The following is a 12776-nucleotide window of genomic DNA, read 5'->3' as shown; positions in this document are numbered from 1 at the left end:
ATCTCCTGACTGGGCATTTTCTCTGGCTGTCCCCAATATCTGGGATGCTCTCTTCTCATTTCTGCCTTCTGGACTCTCTGGCTTCTTTCAAATCCCAACTAAAATCCCACTTTCTACAGGAAGCCTTTTTCAATGCCTCAATTCTAGTGCCTTCCCTCTGTTAACTATTTCCTACTTATCCTGCAAATAACTTGTTTGTACATTAGTTTGCTAGATGTCTCCCCCATCACATTGTGAGTTCCTCTTGAGGGTGGACTATTTTGCCTTTCTCTGTAACCCCAGCATTTATCACAGTGCCTAGAAGACAGTAAGTAGGTACTCAACGATTAAGTTGACCAACAGCCTCAATTTCCTCATTTGGAAAGAAAGGATAATGACTTCTATAGTATTTCCCCTTGATAAAAATCCCCTTAATAAAAGGATTTGTTCTGTAAAACTTGGACTCAGTCAAAAGGCTATATCCAAGGACCTAGGAGGCCACATGTGGCCTCGAGGCTGCAGGTTCTCCACCCTTGGTCTAATCTCTCTTACACAAAATAGTACTTCAAAATTTGAAGACAGCTATCATGTTCCCCCAGCCTTCTAGCAAAAAATCCCATTGTTCCTAACTAGTCCTTATATGGCACATTCTCAAAATTATTTACCATCCTAGTTATCTTTCTCTGGAGGTTCTAAGCTTTCCTCTATGACCCCAGTGCAACCAGATCCTCCAGATGGCATTTTATCTGAAAAGCAGCAGCTGGTGAAATCCTAAACAGAAGAGGCAAAATTCATAAAGACTTTATTCAAAGGAATTTCCAGGTACATTAAGAATTTGCAAGTTAATGAGGTTAAAAAAAGACAGATTCAGCTGATATGTGCTGCTGTGTATTCACCACAAACTAGTGCAAACAAAACAAAAAACAAAAAACAAAAAACCATCCACTTGTTCAGTAAAAGCCACATAAGGCAGAATTAAAGCAGAAACAACTGACACCAACTAAGACCAACAGTCATTCATCCATCCAGAGCTCCTGGCAACTCTTTGGTGGAAGGAGGCAGATGACACTCAAGCACTGACAGATGTAGGAACTGAGGTTAGGAAGTGGTCACACAAGATGTTAGAAAGGAATGTTAGACTCACAATGAGGCACTTAGGTTGAAAAGCTTAGAGATTTAACATCCTACCCTGCGTCACCACAGTTTGGAAATTAAGTCCCATGACCCAACACCAACTTCCTACACATCTCAAAACAGCCATCCCTGAGGTTAGCTTCCTCTTGGGTCCTCTCCATGCCAACTGCAGAAAATGCTGATGACAGTCCACACTTGCACTCTCTGGGCTCACTTGCTGTAACTGCATGGTTCTTGATCTTGCAATGAGTGGGGTCTGGATGTATAGAGCAGCACACTGGAAATCCCCTTCTTCTTATGGCACTGAGCTTGTTTCAGGTTTCATCCTTTCCCAATAACCCCACTCCCCACCCTCACCCCCTCTCATCCTGAGACAAACATATTGGTGAAGTGTAGCTCATCAGCTCACACAATTTCTATTGGGATCTTCCAGCAGAACAGAAGATTTGACTTGTCATCCAAAAGCTTCCACTCCACCACCAATTTCATCTAGAGAAAAGAACAGGATAAGAGAAAATGAAATGGTGACCAGAACCCAACCCTTTCCAGGGGCCCCTGTGCCCCTTTGCTCTTCTCCCACTTTGGACGTGAGGATGATGATGATAGCTAATATTGCTAAGCACTTTACAATTATTATCTCATTTGATCTTCTCAACAATCCTGGGACTTGCAATTATTATCACTCCTATTTTACAGATAAGGAAACTGAGGTAATCGATTAGTCATGTGGTTTGCCTAAGATCACAGATGTCTAAGGCAGGATTTGAACATAGGTCTTCCTGACTCCAGGCCCAGTGCTCTATATATCGCACCACGAGCTGCCCCAAATCAACATGAAGTTGATTCCATAGGAACATCACAGCCTACCTGCCCCGACCCTTTCATTTTTGAATCAAGCATCTGTGTACAGATTCAAGACTCACTATCAGCAGAGGATGTGCTTTGTTTGAAGTGCTTTTCCAAAAGCGACAATGGCCTTGGACTGGTGAGTCCATGCACTCTCACTTGGTTTGATATATGCTCAATGGGATACAGGGATTAGGGTACAGTCTGTGCCCATAACACAAAATAAAGTTTGCTGGTTAATACAGAAATTGCCATTTGCACCCCAAGGGCCATGTGGCTGGCATCTGAGGACCAATCTAGATATATTCCAAGAAGTTCATTACTAGGTTGGGGCAGGGTGACGAATGTTTTGATGACACCACTTCTTAAACTGACTACCAAGTTGTAGAGGGCTTGAGTTTCAGCAGCAGAGAGAATTCTCACAAAGTCAAAAACATGGAAGTATCATTAGATGGAGCCTACTCACTAGGATATTGTGTAAATAGATAAATGAAGACTTGCTTATACTCATCACCGTCATCACTGAATATCAGAAAATTTCTTCCTTCTTCAGGGTCTTGCTACAGCATAATACATACCCGTAAGAAACCCACCCACTGCCAACCAGATCAATCCCTAAGGCCTGGGACAGGAGTGTCACTTACACTGGGGTATTCACTCTTCACTGGCAGTTTGTTCGAGTAGTTATAGGTCTTGCCTTTTTCAATGGGACAGTTAATGCCGCACTTACACCCATCAGGCTGAGGGATAGGAAAAGGTACTTCGACTCCCAATATAATGCCATGCACTGAAGCTGTGGTGTTCTGAGACCAGACATCTGTACAGAAAACAAAACCAGACTGAAAATAACAGCCATGTGACCAACCCAAACCCCAGTGGTTATCACCAGCAGCATTTATGAAATCAACGCAATGGTATATTTTGCTGAGGATGTGCTTTTTCATCTTCCTCAGACCCTCTAAGGAGGAATTTTCCATGTTCTCTGTTAAAACTACAGTACTCCCCAAACACAGGGGCAAGATTCATTTATTTGGAGGGCTGCAGACAGCAATAGCTAGCAGCATGAGTTACTCCAACACTTTGTGCTTTGATTATAGCTTGCTGTTTGTTATATGGATGTATTTTTCCAGCAAAGATGAGAGGCACAATTAATTAACCTTTAACCTAATACCTAATCTACAATTCTAGGTACATCCCCAAAGCTCAGAGGATTTAACTGAATTGGGCATATGTACATATGGTTTTTAAAGGAGTCCCAAGGGGGTCTCTGACAAAGCTCAGTAAATAACCCTTGTCAAATTCTGCTGAGTTTTTACCAATTAAAGTCTTCTGGACCCTTTGGATTCTTAAGACTGTTAAAGCAAAAACTCGGTTCTTAGGCAGGTCACTGCTCCAAGTATAATAATTCAATTCACAGGGCAGGTAGGTTGAGACATGGATATAGACCAGCCGTGGAGTCAGGAGGACCTGAGTTCAAATCCAGTCTCAGACACATAACACTTACTAGCTGTGTGATCCTGGACAAGTCACTTAACCCCACTGCCTAGCCAAAAAAAAAAAAAAGATTAAATTTAAAAAATAAGCTGTAACTGGACTCCTTTCCTTTCAGGTACTTGCAAGGAAATGGATAAATGAAGGGAAACAAGGGGTGGAGAGTATCTATTTGGATGCAGATTCAAGTCCATTTCAAAGTGATCTTGGGCCTTGAAGTCTCAACATGTACAACAGAAGATGATCATACTTGTTCTACCTAACTTACAAGGTTGTTTGGAGAATTAACTAAGTGTGAAAGCCTTTTATCATGGTAAGGGACTAGATAAAGGAGAGTAAGTACTACTGTCATCTAGTTTCAAGTGTGAGTTAAACCAAGAACTCTTTGCACTTACCACTGGTGAAGGTGACATTCACAGAGTAGGATTCTCCTTTATGCAATTTGCAGGGCTGAACAGGGCAGGGGATCACTTCCACCACTTGAACCTTTCCAACTGCAGAGCCTGGAGAGGAAGTACAGGGTAACAAAACAGGAATGAAAACACAAAAACAAAATAGCTAACAAAGCAGAAAGCTCTAGCTGCAGAAGCCTCCTCCTTCCCACCTCCAGTCTCAGCTAAATGATGAGACTAATTTGTGTGAACTACCTCTCCCCCAACATTTGAACCTTTTTTGTTTTGTTTTGGCCTCAAAACAAAGTTTGGTCCTTTTACCTGAATTTTTAAAAATTGTAAAGTATTATTTCTAGTTCTGAATTCTCTCCCTCACCATTACACATATGAATGGGCAGCAATGTCGCATGGTGGATAGAGTGCCAGGTCTATGGGCAGGAAAATGCATGTTCCTGAATTCCAATCTGTCCTCAGACACTTACTAGCTGTGTAACCCTGTGCAAGTCACTTAACCCTGTTTGTCTCAGTTTCCTCATAGGTAAAATGAACTGGAGAAGAAAATAGTAAAACCATGTCAGTGGCCAAGAAAACCCCAAAAAAGGGTTCCGAAGAGTTGAACACAACTGGGAAAAAAAAAATGACATACATATAAAGTCATACAAAACATATTTCTACATTAGCCATTTTGTGAGGGAAAAAAAAACAATAAAAATAAAAAATGAAAAATGCTTCAATTTGTACTGAGTCCATCAGTTTTCTCTCTGCAGGTGGCTAGCATTTTTCATCATGAGTCCATTGGATCTGTTCTGGATCACTGCATTAATCACAGTAGCTAAGTCTTTCATAACTGATTATTGTTACAATATTGCTGTTATTGTGTACATTGTTCTCCTGGTTCTGCTCACTTCACTTTGTATCAGTTCGTGTAAGTCTTCCCAGTTTTTCTGAAACATCCTGCTCATCATTACAATAACATACCATTAACTTGTTCTTTGCCACCACAAAAGAACTGCTACAAATATTTTTGCACATATGGGTCTTTTTTTTAAAATTGCTTTGGGGTATAGACATAATAGTGGTATTTCTGTGTCAAAGAGTATGAAGTTTTATAGCCCTTTGGACATGATTCCAAATGGAACATTAAAAATTGGTAAGTTTTTCATCACCTGATGAAAAACTTTAGGTCATCTGAGATTAGCTACAAGGAAAACCAGTCTTCAAAGAAGTAAACTGGGACAGAAAAAGTAATCAACTTCCTAAATTAGAAAAGTTCTTTAATATGTGTTTTAAGAATGCCACATAACATTTATTGGCAATTTCACCAGATCCCTGAGCAGATAGTAGAACAAGGGCACTCCAGGGCTAATGGCTTTCAGGAATCATGCATTTTAGAACTGATAGATTTTATGTCTTTTGCAAGTCAGGATAAGAGGAAACTATAATAGCTAACACTTACAGAGCACTTCAAGATTTGCAAAGCACTTTACAAATATCTCATTTTATTTTCACAACAACCATAGGAAGTCAATGCTATTATTATCCCCATTTTACAGATGAGGAATTAGGCAGACAAGAGGTTAAATCAAAGTTCTGGGTTATATTTGAACTTAAGGTCTTCTTGATGCCAGGTCCAGTGCTCTATCCATTGCTGCTTAGGAAACCAAAAGGACCTATACTATGATATCCCTGAGAAGGATTCCCTCAAGAAGAGCTGTACTAGAAACTAAATGAAGTTTTAAATAAAGTGAGAGATAGAAATGTTCAGCCAGGTTTCCCTTGTGATATGAAGGATACTAAGAGAGAAATTCAAGCTATTTGCATTTAGACTCCTTGGGAAAATTTGTGCCCAATATCAGCCTATTAGTAAGGCTCAACATTTCCTGTGGTATCAAGCAGTAGTAGTGATAATACAGAAAGAAGGGGGCAGCTAGGTGGTGCAGTGGATAGAACACCAGCCCTGGATTCAGGAGACCTGAGTTCAAATCCGGCCTCAGATGCATAACACTTACTACCTGTGTGACCTTGGGCAAGTCACTTAACCCCATGGCCTAGCAAATAACAACAACAAAAAAAAGGAATATAGAAAGACAACAACTAAGACTGCCTGTGATCATTGCCCTGGCTTTATAAGGTCCTAAGGCTGACTCCAGAGTGAGGCTCGGGTCAGAGTGGATGAGGACTATCCATAGAGATCTATTTGCCTTGGTCTCTGCCCCCAGGTGAGTTTACTTCAGTCAGCTCCTTTAGCTAAAATAGCCTGGGGAAAAACATGGGGAAAATACATAGAAGAGACTTTCTCATGAGACCCTATCATGGCCCAGCTGGGAAAAAGCCCACTGCCAGTGTCTCCAAAATCAAACCAGACAGTAGGACGTTAATCTTTCCAAGTACAGTTGAAAACCTCATGATTTCCAAAGACTGACAGGGTTCCCTACCTAGTGGGAGGGAAGGACAAACGATAAACTCTGGTCTAAGTTTTGTTTCCGTCCCTTTACCTTTCATTTCTGTTTTGGCTGACAAGTTAAAAGTTAATTCTCTTTTCCTCATATGGAAGTGAACTACATTTGACATCAAATGTAATAAGGATATCAGTCTACAGAGATTACCCTATATCCCTCGAATGCCATTTTCACTACAAGTCTACACAACCTAAGGTAGTTTTTTTTTGTCATTTCAGTAGGGTCTAACTCTTCACAACCCCATCTGGAGTTTTCTTGGCAAAGACACTACAGTACTTTGCCATTTCCTTCTCCAGCTCATTTTGCAGATGAGGAAACAGAGGCCAAGGGAGTTAGGTAACTTGCACAGGGTCACACATCCAGGAAATGTCTGAGGCCAGATTTGAATTCAGAAGATGAGTCTTCCTGACTCTAGGCCAGGTACTCTAACCACTGTACCACCTAGCTACCCTTTAGCTAACCACCTGCATGGATGTATGACATCTGCATGGGAAAAAAAATGCACTACCTAAGAATCCAAGAGAGCTCTACTATTAAAAAGATTAATATTGTCACTGCTGCTTTAGTTCTCCTCCTCCATCACAACAGCAGGATCAAACAGAACACTGAAGATTCTATCTTTTGGAAAGGTTTATTCCTTTATAGGGAAAAAAAATAAATAGAGCAGTTTTATTATTACCTTGTTAAATTTAATACATAATAAAGATATGAACTGGACCTTTGATTTTAATTGGTATAGGGAATTCCTGGAGAGGAAATTAGAGGAAAAAAAAACAAACAAACTCTATGTAAGAAGCTCAGTTTCTTTTTCATGTTCTTTACATGGTGAAATGTCTGTATTTGTCAATAATTAAATTCAAAATAAAAGTAAAATGCAATTTTAAAAAAGGTTTATTCATTTAACAAGCATTTATGGAGCACCTACTATACTATGGATTGGTGAACTTATTTATAAAATCTAATGTTCATGGCACTATGCTACCTGAAGGGAAATAAAACCTAAGATCAGTTCCTTTTCTTACAGGGCTACTAATAGTTGAGGACATAAGACGCATACTATGGAAGCATATTAAGGGGGAAAAAACCTCCTTTTAGTTTCTCTAGAAAATGCTAAATAAATAAATAACATCTCTCTTTAAAACCTGTTCCAGATAAAACTTCTGGAAAAAGCCTCTGGGAAAGATGGGTGATAGTTTTTCAGGAAATGAACAAGTAACTTATCTCTTCAAATCACTCAATTGCGGTGATTGGTGCTAGGACCCATCTTCTCCATAGAGACAGAATTAAGATGGGGAGATGTGGGGTTAAATAATACTTTATCTTTAAGAGTGAGGGGAGTGGTTCTGGAGGGAATGGAATTTGAATACTCAAAAATTCTGGAATGTTAATTCAAATTCTATTTTTACATATGATCTTTTCCTTGGAGATTCCTTAATTTCTTTACCTGGAATTGTCTTGGAGTAGTCATGTCAGAGATCACGGGATGGGGGGGTAAAGGGGTAGTAAGGTTCACCTAGCACCAGAGTCATCTCTGGCAGGTTGTATCAGGCTAGAAAGGCCTTAAACTAGCACCACATATACAGAAGTTTGTTACCAGAAGGGCTACCCACCTGGTGAGAAATTATTTGAGGGCACAGCAAGTCATAAAATTGTCTAAGGCATGGAGAGGCTTTTATTTGCTTGATATTGGTGAAAGGAGTGCCAGCACCAAGGAAATCAGATGTCTGAAGTATTTTAATTCTTATAAAAGCAATAATTTAAAACAACGTGTTAACGCTTTCTACTGCGTCTACCTGCTTTTTTTTAAGACTGAAAAATACTAGAAGAACTTGTAAATATTACAAAACTGAGGTAGTTTGCTTAACGTTTCCTTTTAAAGGAAAAAAATACTTCAGAAGGTTGTAAGAGTCCTCAAAAATCCTTTTGATGTACGGGGAGGGAAAGACAGGTAACAGAAACGAGGCACACAAAAAAATGGAGAAGTGGCAAAGGAAGGGCAGAAAACCCCTAATTGAATGAATACAAATAAGTCGAGTGGGGAAAGAATTCTATTTCCCAATTCAAAAGTAAATTCTATTAAATATTTACCCTAGCCAGAAACAATTCTACACCTTAGTTAACTATTTGTAAGAAAAAGCCCTCCTCCTACTTACAGGTTTCCTGCAACAAAGTCAGAATAGTTCCTGACTCATTTTTCTTTAAATTCCTTTATATAACTAATGAAACAAAGTTATGGTAGTTTTAGAGCTAGATCACTTATAGTGATCTCCTTCCCTCTATCAGGTGTCTAAATGCTACTTTCTCTTTAGTTTAAAAAATGGGAAAAATTAAATGAAAGTTATTTAGTAAAGAGAGAGAGAGCCTTTTGTCTCCTAATCTTTATTCTTTAGTGTCCTTATCTGGTTTCAACCCCTCTCACCATTCAACTCTTCACCCCGGAAGGATGACATCAAAGTGGCCAGAGAACTGACTGAATAAAATTGACCTATATTTTAAGTTGAAGATTGCACCCAGAGTAATCCCATAAACCAGTAATAGCAATAATAGCTAGCATTTCTACAGTTATCTAAGATTTGCAAAGTAAAATTCTCTCATTTGGTCCTCAAGAACCTGGGGAAGTAGGTACTACTATTAATCTCCATTTTACAGATAAGGAAACTGAGGCAGATAGAGGTTAAACTTGTCCTGGATCACACAGCTACTAAGTGTCTTTATTTAGACACTTAATTCAGGAATTCCTGAATCCAGTTGCAATCCTCTATTCACTAAGCCACTAATCAAACAACCAACATTTATTAAGCACCTACTGTGTGTCGGGCACACAGTAGCGTTGGGGATACCTGTAGTATGTCCTTCATTCTCAAAAAGGATCATGACATTAGGAAGGTGATGCCATAACTTGCAAGTGAGCTGGATTTAAGTGAAGGAGGGCTGTGTAAAGTCACCAGGTTCCCTCTCTCCTCCAGAGCCATCTGGGTCCAGTGGCAAGATATAGATCAGGATGACTGCAGACAGCCCTGGGATGCAGTGGGAGAACTTGGGCTTTTTAAGCTAAAATCTTTAACATGTCTCAGTTTAATCTCAGTCAATCTAGGCCTAAGACCTAGATTGGCCAATCAGGAGAAAGACATTTTGGCCCACTCTGAGCTTAACCTATGATAATGCTTTGCATGCTCCAGCATAACAGACTTGCTTTGCTTTCTGAATGAACTCAAAATGTCCCTTCCTGTGTCAGCAACTACAAGGCCAGACGAAGCTGACTAGAAGCATTCTTCTGTTTACGACCACCAAGGACAAGGCACCTTGACCCTGACACTATGTTGAATAATGGGACTTTTCTTATCTTGGTATTCTACAGACACATGTTATGTTATGTCATGTTAATGATAGAAGAAACAGACATCCACTTGTATTTACAATCTATCCACTTAAGAAATTCCTTTCTCATATTGTGATTAACACATATGGAGACTATAATTTTGGCCAACATAGACATCCTGAGCCAGGAAGGGAGGGAGGAGTAAGAGGGAATTGCTCTGAGGATAGAAGTTCCCCTTTGTCTATCCATCCTTGGGCTCATTTTCTACAATGAACTTCCATGCATATTGCTATATATGTCTCACAAGCTTTGAAAGAAGTAAACCTGCACAAGCACCTAATTTTGTTTGTCTTTCTTAGAAGGAACTCAGTAATAATAGACAATTGAGACAACACACATTCAGTGAGTAAGACTGGATAAGAAATGAGGCAAAGAATGGCTTCTTTTAACTAGTCCAAAAAAAAAAAAATCAATCTGGGAGGGTTAGACCCTTAGAGTATCTGGCCAAAACAGAAACAATTGCTATTTATACTTTCTCTGAGCCACCGGGGCCCAACGACCAAGTAGGGCTTGTGCTGGGACCTACTGTTGGCAAAGCAATGACAGAAAGGATGATTTAGGTTTAAGGCATGGTCCTTAAGAAAGAAATCTAGCTGGTAAACCCTGAGATATTTAGCAAGGTTTCAGCAATCAAAGTTTATATACCTTTGGGCAGAACACCTGGAGGTAAGGTTATGAAACCCTATGTGGACAGAGGGAGAGGAGGGGGTGAAAGAGTACCTTGCCTATGTAATTACCACTTTAATCTGAATATGAGGTAGAAGTTATACTCTTTGGAAAGGGATCTAGTTTTAAGAAACTTTTAAAACCCCAAATAAAACTTCATTTATAGGGAAAGTATTATAAAGCATGCTGTCTCATTACAGAACTAGAAAATGACTGCAAGCTTCTTCCCTTTACTTTCCATGAAAGAAGAAAATAGTAATTTTAACAAAAACATTTGTAATTATGCCCGGAAGAGATCAACTGCTTAGAACCCAGAGAATGAAAAGGAAGCACAGGAGAACCTTTGTTCTCCTTTAATGGACTGACCATTAAAGGTAAAATGGACTAAATGTGGCTGGACAAGGAATTGCTATCTGTGTAAATACACAAGAGTTTTCTCTCTACCTATCTGTGTGTCTGTCTTTCTGGTGTCAGGTTAAGAAGGAGAATTTACACCATGATTTCCAGAATTCTTCCCTTTGGTCAAGTCCTATGATTTACTCCATTATAGAATGATTGTGAATAGATTCATGTGAAGCCACATTAACAAAGAATGTATTTTAAAATTGTACATACACACAGAGAAGTTAAAACAACTAAATGAGAAGCTAAAGGAAACATTTTTTAAAAACCACGATCCACCTTCTGATTTTTAAAAAAGACCATTTGGCACTGTTGAAGTTGTGAACCGATCTAATCATTCTGAAGAGTAATTTGGAACTATGCCCAAAAAGCAATCAAACTGTGCATACCCTTTGACCCAGTAATAACACTACTGGGTCTGTGTCCCAAAGAGATCATCAGAAAAGGAAAAGGACCTCCATGCACAAAAATATTTATAGCGCTGGGGATACAAAAAGAGGCAAAAGACAGTCCTTGCCCTCAAAGAGCTTTTCAATCAATCAGGGACTGATCGAGATTCTGAAGATACAAGTGCCAAGAATGAAAAAACAAAATATGTTGGAAAGAGAACAGAATAACTAGCACGCACCAAGTTAAGATAAAAAGAATTCTTTCCTTCCACATTGCTAACAAAATTTAAAAAGTCAAATAAGAGCCTGAGCAAACAACCGAGCGTAAATGGAGAAGTAAAATTAGTCACAGGATCATATGATCATATTTAAAGCTGGAAAAGATTTCAGGGGTCCTCCTAACCCAACCCTGGCATTTTATAAAGGAATCTAAGGAAAAATCAAGTAAGCAGCCGCCAAGATCTTCGGATTTATAACTCAGAGTTTTTCTTTCCATGGGCGCAGGCTAGGGGGAATGACTCACCAAAGATGACTACACCTGGGGCGTGTGTAGATCTCTGAATGGGGGAGGGGCTGGGTAGGGGGTCTGCTTCCGGCCAGGCCAAACACAGAAGGGGGGGGCCCTCAGGATCCTAGAGGGGAGGGGAGCTACCCCCTCTGCGCCCCCAGACAGAGAGAGAGGCAGTGTTTAAACTGCAGTCACGGAAATCCAGAGCTGCCATTCTGTACTTCAAGTCACCAGTTTGTGTAGCCCCGGGGCAAGCCAACCTCTCTGGCTCAGTATTCCCAGCTGCAAAATGGGGAGAACAACAGCATCGCCCTCCCAAGGTACTGGTGAGGAACAAATGAGAAGGTCTGAAACCCTTCAAGCGCTATAGACATGCTCATTATTACCATCATCATCATTATTATTACTATTTCAGACTTACAAAGTATTTTTCTCACAGTAACCCTGAGCGAGTATTATATCCATTTTACAGATGAGGAAACTGAGGTGGTAGTTAGGTGGGATAGAACACCAGGCCTGGAGTCAGGAAGACTTGAATTCAAATTTGACCTCAGATATCTGTAGCAGCGTGACCCTAGGCGGGTTACTTAACACTGTTTGCCTCAGTTTCCTCACCTGTAAAAAAGAGGTGGAGAAGGAAAAGGCAAAGCACTCCAGGATCTTTGCCAAGAAAACCCCAAATGGGGTCACGGAGAGTCGGACACGATTGAAATGACTCAACAACAAAAAGTGAGGGTGGGGTGGGGAGAGAGGGGCTAGAACCGAAGCCAATAAATCAAAGCACCTACAGTGCGCCAGCTTGGGAAAGTTTGGAGAGGGGGCGGGTCTCAGGGGCCCAGCCCAGTGCTCACCACAGTCCAAAAAGTGAACCGGCTCGGCCAGGGCGACGACCCCGAGGGTCAGGAGCAGCAGCGCCGAGGCGGAGGAGGAGTAGGCCATCGCCACCGAGGGAGAAGGAGGTACCAAGGAAGCGGCTCCGAGCGGACGGACGCCGGACCGTCGCCAGCTAAAGCCTCCGGGGCGGGGCCGGGCCGGAGAGCCAGCCCACGTGGGCCGAGGCCGCAACCCCCCGCCCCACCCCAGGCTCTGGGGTCACGTGCCTGGCCCCGCCCCGCGGGGAGGGGTCCTTCG

General features: G+C 40.9%; 1 protein-coding gene across 2 annotated transcripts; it reads right to left on the bottom strand.

The window, feature by feature from the left end:
* Positions 1–762: 762 nt before the first annotated feature.
* On the bottom strand, positions 763–12650 carry NPC2 (NPC intracellular cholesterol transporter 2). 2 transcript variants are annotated; one of them, XM_027844962.1, is made up of 4 exons: positions 12434–12650; positions 3846–3953; positions 2604–2776; positions 763–1602 (listed from the first exon to the last, which is right to left on the bottom strand). In XM_027844962.1, the coding sequence occupies exons 1-4, from the start codon at positions 12582–12584 to the stop codon at positions 1519–1521; spliced, it is 516 nt and encodes a 171-aa protein (XP_027700763.1). In that variant the 5' UTR covers positions 12585–12650; the 3' UTR covers positions 763–1518. The 2 variants fall into 2 exon arrangements, with proteins under 2 accessions (XP_027700763.1, XP_027700764.1); XM_027844963.1 differs by having other exon boundaries at positions 765–1602; positions 12497–12644.
* Between the last annotated feature and the right edge of the window lie 126 nt (positions 12651–12776).

This window comes from Vombatus ursinus, unplaced genomic scaffold, assembly GCF_900497805.2.
Source record: "Vombatus ursinus unplaced genomic scaffold, bare-nosed wombat genome assembly UNPS02014945.1, whole genome shotgun sequence".
Taxonomy (NCBI): Eukaryota; Metazoa; Chordata; class Mammalia; order Diprotodontia; family Vombatidae; genus Vombatus; species Vombatus ursinus.
The sequence above is the reverse complement of the archived record's forward strand: the minus strand, read 5'-3'. Positions and strand labels throughout refer to the sequence as shown.